The 8,621-nt window shown below is 34.8% G+C and overlaps 1 protein-coding gene across 7 annotated transcripts in view; it reads left to right on the forward strand.

Moving 5' to 3' along the window:
- Positions 1-8,621, forward strand: part of LOC106872350 (protein strawberry notch homolog 1) — a 176,382-nt gene that overhangs the window by 135,811 nt on the left and 31,950 nt on the right. For all 7 annotated transcript variants that reach the window (XM_052966646.1, XM_052966648.1, XM_052966647.1 and 4 more), the window contains 7 exons: positions 1,744-1,804; positions 2,370-2,499; positions 3,411-3,496; positions 4,527-4,642; positions 4,791-4,871; positions 6,436-6,570; positions 7,404-7,465. In XM_052966646.1, the coding sequence (XP_052822606.1) occupies positions 1,744-1,804; positions 2,370-2,499; positions 3,411-3,496; positions 4,527-4,642; positions 4,791-4,871; positions 6,436-6,570; positions 7,404-7,465 (671 nt within the window). The remainder of the gene's footprint in view (positions 1-1,743; positions 1,805-2,369; positions 2,500-3,410; positions 3,497-4,526; positions 4,643-4,790; positions 4,872-6,435; positions 6,571-7,403; positions 7,466-8,621) is intronic.

The raw sequence follows: 8,621 nt of genomic DNA on the forward strand, positions 1-8,621 counted from the left end.
CTGTGGAATGTCCCTCGCTATGGTTATTTTCCAGGAGGTTCTGGCCACACGTCTTACGGTTCATCAACCCGCGTTGTTGAATTACTTTCTTCTGGCATACCTTCCCTTGGTGGATTAGGATCCAGTTAGCTCAAGACATCATCAGGAGGAACCACGTCCGGTTTCGGCCCCTACTCCTCTACCGTTTTGACGTGGCGGGGCCCTCCCCCTTTCGGAGGTGTCTTCAGCTCTGGTGTTGGGTGCATGTCTTCTTTCTTCTATTCCCTGGCCTCTTTGACGCAGCATCGAGTGTCAGCGTCCGACTGATCGTCATGTCAAATTCCCCTTTTTATATCTGCTGCTAGGCTCCAGCAAGCAGCCCCAGCTAGTTGTCACGTGACACTGTCTAAATTTCCCGCTGCTAGGGTCCAGTAGTTTACTAGATCTGACAATATGGTTGACTTAAATTCAAAATGCTCTGAAACTTAGGTAATCATAACTCCAATTAATATGTTTAATCACTCCAACTAATACTGCAAATCCCTCTGGCTGGGGACACTAAAAAGAAATTCACACCTCAAGCTAATCAAAATCTGTTGGTGTCCTATAAACTCCCCTATACACATCATGAACACTTTCTTGAAAAGCCGTTTCTCAACTTAACAAATTTGTTTATCACTCTTTCTTACACCAAACAGAATTTCTAACTACTACTACTACTACAACACTAGATTAATGAATTATGTTCTCAACTCAGCAAGGGAGCCTTTATGTAATAACTCGATCAGTTAGAAACAACAGCCAAATCACCCCCAGATTGCATAGTACCATCTTAAAAAAGACATGCAGGATCATGGTGTTATGGGTTCTCTGCAAACGAGAAAAAGACAGTATGGCTGCAATTGGAATTGCTTTGATCAAATCACTGCTTCATCTAGGTTGATCTGGGATTAAATAATGGCAACATTACTTGTTAACCGTTTAGAAATTACTCATACAGAGTAACAAAGCCTTCCGTCATAAACCATTTTGCACAAGATATTCATTAAAAATCACATATTTTCATTAAAATTCATAAAAATTGCTTACAGACTCCTCTTATTTCTTAGATCTTAATACTCAATGTCTCACTGTTTACACATTCTAAAGGTTAGCTATCTCAGTCATTGTTATGCTACATCATTGTTCAATTCAACAATACAACATCTTAGAAGTTTGGATAATGAAACTGATGTGATGTATCCTGATTCACATTGAGGTCATTTCTATACAAGCGCATACTGAAACAGACACATCAAGAACCATGGCTATATCCAGTGGAGACTTGTGATGTTGTGGTTTAGATGTTTACTTTACAAATCATAAAGTCATGGATTCAGTTTCTGGACAATGGATTTTATTTCTAATTGGCTCTAGTCTACTCAGTTGAAATGAGTTTTAACTGAGTTCTTGTGCAGTCTTCTCTCCAGCTGTCATATTCTAAATGCTCTGCTGGCCAAGGGTGGGAGGGACAAGAGGATGTCTGTGTGACAGCCATAGACAAATACATGTGTTGCTCCTTAACATTTTTATTGGTAATGTTTTACTGCACATTTGTTTTAGCAGAAGTAACTGAAATATGTAACTGCTACAATAACTTGTTGAAATAGAAGCTTATTATACAATAAAAGCAGTGGGGATTTATTTTTATGTATTAAATCTCAATTTTGCATGAAGTTAAAAATTTTGTGGTGAAATGATTTGATTACTTAACTATTCTTTCAGCGGAATAATTTCATGGATGGAAGAAAGTTAGTTGCAATTATTTCTGACGCTGCTAGCACAGGTGAGAAATTGTTTCTATTCCATGAGAGAAATATTGAAACTCTTTGAATATTTTGTAACTTGGGATGTTTGTTCTTCACTTTGATATTTAGCTGTTAGATATTTAGTTGTTATGTAATTAAACCTTTAGCATTTAAGCCAGCTATGTCTGGCTCAAATATTCTACCTGACCAGATCTGGCTTCTTGCATCTATCCTACAATGTCATTCTAATAATAAACAATCACATAATCAAAATCTTGAAGCTACAAGATAATGCATGACTCATTCAAAACTGTGAATAAATGAGCATTACATTTGAGAGATTAATCTGAATGCTGAAGGGTTAAGCCTTCTATATTATGTAAAGTGTGGAATAATTCTAATTGAGTTATGTATATATTGTTGGATAAAGTGTTTGAGCTATTGTAAGCATGGATAAACAAATATTTAAACAATGATATTGGTGAATAGTTTTAGTCTGTCTCTATCACTTTTCACCAAGCTCAATGCTGTTTGATTTAGTATATTTTATTATTAACATTTTATACCTTATTTGCTATTGTGGAAGAAATATTATTTTTGCAGGAATATCATTACATGCTGATGTGAGAGCTCCCAATCAGCGGCGCCGGCATCATTTGACCATAGAATTACCCTGGAGTGCTGACAAAGCTGTACAACAACTGGGTCGTTCTCATCGTTCGAATCAGTCAAGGTAAGTAGCTAAGACTCTACATCTTGTTTGGTACTAAAAAAATAAAAAGATGTAGCATTTGTTTTCTATTTCATGACTCTTTACTATGTCAAAGCTATACTGTAGCAACAATTAATTGAGCTATGTAATAGCTCAATTAATTATTACTATAGTATATCTTTGGTACAGTTACCTTTGTCAGCTAGTTATTGTACCTTAGTCAAGTATTTATATATTATCTGGTCAACAAGGGAATTCCAGTCCTGCTTGAATTAGCAGCCAAAAATCCCTCAGATCACACACTACTATCTCAAACATGGAAAGACACATTGGATAACTCTCAGAAGACAGTATGATCTTGGCTGTAATGCTTTTCATCATAGGCTGGCTCAGTTTTGACTGGAGATGAAATATAACATCTTTCCTATCATAAGTATATTAAATGGCTCAGCTAATTTTTACCATAATTAGCCATAGCGTCTGATTCAAAGTTTTTTAAATGCTTTTCACTGATTCCTTTGAGATTCCTGTCTTTCATTAGCGGGTGATTTATTATATATCATCATCATCATCGTCATCATTGTCGTTTAACGTCCGCTTTCCATGCTAGCATGGGTTGGATTGCTAGCATGTAGTCAATATTCTATTCAAGTGCGCACAAGAATTGTTATATTCACTTTTTGTTCAGTGTTTTGAGGTGTTGAAAATACATCTCTGAGTTAGTCACTGATACCTTTCCCTGCAACCTAGTCTAGTTTATTTCATTGATTTTCACTCGTTTATGGAAAAGGTTTCTTCCTTATTAAAATCTCCACTGAAGGAACACTTATATTATGCTTTCAATTTATTGAAGTATACATCTTTAGAAATTTTATATCTGTAAAGATTTCAGCACTTTGTAAACCAATTTGTACATTCAACATTTATTTCAGTGGTCCCCTCTATAAACTGGTAACTACAAACCTGGGTGGTGAAAGGCGTTTTGCTGCTGCTGTTGCACGTCGATTACAGTCTTTGGGTAAATTTTACTCTTACTTATCCATTTCTGTTGAGTTTCACATTTTGTTTGCTTTTAGTTTAAAGAGTTGTTTATTTGGGAAATAACATGTCATCATGTAAGTTATACGTATATTTATTAATACTTGCTAATTAATATTTAATAATTAAATGAATTGGCATTCCTATTCAGAGTAAGAGTGAAAAGAATATTTAATGAAATTTTTTTTTTTTTTTTTGTGCGGGTGGCACATGAAATGCACCATTTTGAGCGTGGCCGTTGCCAGTACCGCCTCACTAGCCTTCGTGCGGGTGACACGTAAAAGCACCCACTACACTATCTGAGTGGTTGGCATTAGGAAGGGCATCCAGCTGTAGAAACTCTGCCAAATCAGATTAAAGCCTGGTGTAGCCATCTGGTTTCACCAGTCCTCAGTCAAATCGTCCAACCCATGCTAGCATGGAAAGCGGACGTTAAACGACGAAGAAGAAGAAGGGTGCCCATAAAATTCAAGTAATAAATTCTGATAATCAAAACTAGAATTAAATCATCATTTTATTTTACACCTGCTTTCCATGCTGGCATGGGTTGAACCAATATAAATTGGTTCAATTATGGTAGTAAAATTGTGATTTAGAAAAGTGTTCATAATAGAAGGGTAGGATATTTTTCAGTGTCACAAATAAATATAGTTATTTTGAGACTGGGTATCTTTTCCCTAAACTTTATGCGTTGAATAGCATATGGCGTAGTGGTTATGCAACTGGACTCTCAATGGATTTGATTCCCTTCATTGAGAGGTGTGTTGTATCTTTGGACAAGATACTTTATTTAACGTTGCTTTAGTCTCCACTCAGCTGGCAAAAGAGTATTAAGGCTACAAGAGCACCTGGTCAGCATCAAATTAATATGGCAATGTTAATGAGTTAGTAGTACAACCAAACACTTTAGGCATGAAGGAAGGGTCTGTGCAGCATTGTACTGCTATAATCTATGTCTACAGTTTAGTTGTGTATTTGTAAAACAAAATATTTTTATTTGGTTTTAATAGGCGCTTTGACTAAAGGTGATCGACGAGCTGCAACAGGTGCAGATCTCACTGAATTCAATTTTGATACTCCATATGGACGTAGTGCTCTGAGAGTTATGTATCAGTATACTTGTATGGTGAGTAAGGAGTTAAAATATCTTAGTTCTCTTCTGTTTATTGTTTTGTAATTAATGATTATTAAATGTGTTTTTTTTTTCTGTCCCATTTTTTTTAATACTGTTTAATGAAATTGTTTTTAAGATTATTCTAAACTTATTTTTGCAGTCTGAATTGGTTCCTGGTATAGCTTTTAATTCTGTCAAGCAAAATGTGGACACAATTGACAACTTCCATAAAATTTTGCAGGTTTGATAATTTTTTTCATTTATAATTTAACATTAATAGTTCTTATAGTTTAGCTACTAGAGAAACTATGTATAATACATAATTAACTTTCAGTTAGTTTTATAGTCATGCTGGAGAAGTAATAAAAGTAGATCTGAAATACTTTGCGATTTTAATCTACTTTCTAAACAAACATTTCAGAATTTATATAGTCAGAGTATATTATATAATCTTATATAATCTCTGTGTAACATTTTTTAGAATGATAGATTTGTATACCTAATTCTTGGATAGTACTTCTTTTTTTTCCTTTAACCTGCTGGGTTTGGAAGAATAGGTAGCACCCATGGCCTTTGAAACTGGTGAGATAGATGCCATTAACGTTCTTGAAATTTTTGCAAACCAACTCTTATGAGAAGGACATTGACTAAGAGAAGATTTCAAAAAGCTGATGTTCTGGGCAGGAAGGATAACAAGATTTAATGGTTAGTGTGGGGCCTGGGTGGATGGACATGAGGGTGATGAGAGGAGGAGGAGGAGAGATGGCTGGGTCGGAAGTGCCAGAGTGGAGGAGGCACATGATCAGCCAATTCTGAGGAATAGAGACTATTATAGTAGCAGTAAAAAATACAGAGAGGCAAAGAGAAGAGAGACTGTACACCTGCAACCAAAAACTAGAGTATGTCTTGAGTGATTTTATGTCAAACAGTTGTATAATCTTTCTCTGGATGTTCTCTAGGATGTTTGTGTAAGTATAGCAGTAGCAGTGCTGTTCAAGATGTGGGAGCAATACTTCATTTGTGGGTCTCACTTGAGCTTTGTAGAGTGTCAGTAATTGTAGAGACTGAAATATTCCACACTCCAAAAGAGAAGGGCCAATCCTTGGGATGTAATTCTAGTTATTGTAATTTATTTACTAGAAAGAGTGTACTGGGCACAGTGATGTAGGAAAATGTCGTAGTTTTGGAAGCATTGAAACGTTTTAAATAAAAAGGTTGGAAATGAGAAACTCATTATAGTTAATATAATTAGTTGGAATTGGGTTAAAGACTATTATTATAGTGATTGAAATAATATATTAAATTTGGTGTTCATTTCCTATTTAAATAAAGAATACTAGGTCTTAAGTCTTTCTAAATATCACCAGATATTTTGTTTATTTAATTGTGGCACAAATAAAATATCAGTTTCAAATTGTGATATGATCTGTTTTCTCTGCTTTGGAATTCTACAAACTAGTTAAAATTGATGAATGAAAGAATATTTATAATAAATTTGACATTAACCCTTTTGATATCAACCCAGCTGAAACCGCCTCTGACTCTGTAGTACAAATGTCTTAACACTAGCTTAATGAAAACTAAGTTATTTTGCTAAATTCTTCGTTATATTTAAAATTAATTGAAAGAAATACAGAGCACCACAACAGAAATATGATAACAAAAGGGTTAATTGTGCCTGTTTGCTATTTTTGGCAATGATTTCTGAATCTATAGTTGTTTATAGTTAATTTCTGAATAAATGTTTTCTTTTTAATTCTGATACTATGTTGAAACTAAGTATCTTTTCTTCATTTCTATACTAGGATTGTTTAATTTTGATGGGGATTGTTGATATGGATCCAGTTAAATTTACTGTCCAGGTTAAGAAAGAAGATTTAGGCAATGTTGGTAAATTTCTCAACCGTATCCTTGGTCTTCCTGTGATGAAACAAAACCTGGTAATTGTTGCTTTATTTTTCTATGTAACATTATTTTTGTTGTTTTTATAAACATGTATTTGATGTGACTTCTCAAACTTGACAGTCTTCACTAATTTTATTTTCATAAATATTTGAAAGGTACAAAGTTGGTAAGGAAGAACAAATATCAGAGAAATGATATTGTTCTTTGATGACATTGCATTATGATGATCTCAAAAACAATATTTAGCAGTTTAAATGACAATGGCATTATGTTTTAACTAAAGAGCAGCTGTAGTATCCATTAATAATAAACCTTGGAACATTGATAAACAGCTTACATACTTCTATAAGTTCTAAATGTAATTATTTAGGAGTCCTACATGACTTAGTGTGCTGTAATTGGAAAAATGATTGAAATCTTTTCAGTTATAGTAGTGAAACATAGTATTTTAGTTCTTCATTCTATGGAATTTCTTTTGTATATTTTTGAAATTTTAACCTTTTGCCTGTCCAAAGCATTTTCATTAGTTTGTCCTAAATGTCCATACTTGTTTTCATATTTTTAGTTAGCCTTTGTTTCATACATTCTAAGTAATATAAAGATTTCCTTTCATAACTCCCAAGCTAATCTATTGGTTGAAAAAAAATTGGATATGTGTGTTGTATATGATGCATGGATGTCAGGGTAGTATGTCTTGGACAGGCAAATGGTTAAGCTAAAGTAATATACCTTGCTTATTGGAACAGTACTATGTTTGAAGTAAATAATGAACTCTTGATCATGAGATCAGTTATTGCCCCAGTTTAAGAAAAGGAATTGAGTTGTATCTTCTTTATAATCTTCTCTTGTTCTTTTTTGTTTATCACAGATTTTCAACTATTTTATTCAATGCCTGGATATAACAATACAGAATGCTAAGAGAGAAGGAAAGTAAGTTCTCTTTAAAATTTTTGTGAAACATGTGAATGATTTCTGATACTTTGCTTAGTGTTATATTGCTTTCACCTTAAAAGTGAAAGTATTGTTTTCAGTCATTTTTGTTTGTCTGTCTGGCCGTGGACAAGATATCTCAAGAACCACTAGATGGATTTGGATGAAACTTTCAGGGGTGTTTGGCCTCGGAACCGGCATAGATTTTGGGATCAATCCGGTACAGGACAAGGATTCTAAAAAAAGAATTAGTTATAAGAAAGAGCTATTTAAGGTGATGCCCCCCCCCCAAATACTGACGCACCCTGTACACCTGGTGCTGGTACCACATAAAAAGCACCCAGTACAATCTGTAAAGTGGTTGGCCTTGGGAAAGGTATCCAGCTGTAGAAACCATACCAAAAAAGACAATGGAACCATGTGTGGCTCTCAGCCTCGTCAGTTCCTGTCAAACTGTCCGACCAATGCCAGTATGGAAAATGGGCATTAAATGATAAAGATGATGATTGGTTTTATCAATAGTATATTGCAAGCAATATTGTAAGCAACACTAGAAAATTAAGATGCTAGACTATTTACTATTTTACTCAAACCTTGTCTTAAGCTAAGGATCATACTCTTCTGTTATGTAACCATTTAAAAAATCAAAAACTTCAGATTTGAATATGCTATCAACTCTGAGAATACTGGTGAGAAACTACAGTTGTGAGGTTAAAGCTCTGCACTGTTGACTATAATCCAGTTACCTGTTCAAGCTTTACAAAAGCCATTGTGTTGCACTCATATGTAAGGCACATCAGATAGATTTTTATTCCTACATTAAAGTTGAATAGAAGAGTATTCAACTGTAAAAACAATCCCACAAAAACTTCCAATTATTCACTTTTGTTAATCCTATCATCTATCATTATCATCATCATCATCGTTTAGCGTCCGCCTTCCATGCTGGCATGGGTTGGACGATTTGACTGAGGACTGGTGAACCCGATGGCAGCACCAGGCTTCAATCTGATCTGGCAGAGTTTCCACAGCTGGATGCCCTTCCTAATGCCAACCACTCCGAGAGTGAAGTGGGTGCTTTTATGTGCCACCGGCATGAGGGCCAGTTACGCGGTACTGGCAACGGCCACGCTCAAAATGGTATTTTTTACGTGCC

The sequence above is a fragment of the Octopus bimaculoides genome, chromosome 3, assembly GCF_001194135.2.
Source record: "Octopus bimaculoides isolate UCB-OBI-ISO-001 chromosome 3, ASM119413v2, whole genome shotgun sequence".
NCBI lineage: Eukaryota > Metazoa > Mollusca > Cephalopoda > Octopoda > Octopodidae > Octopus > Octopus bimaculoides.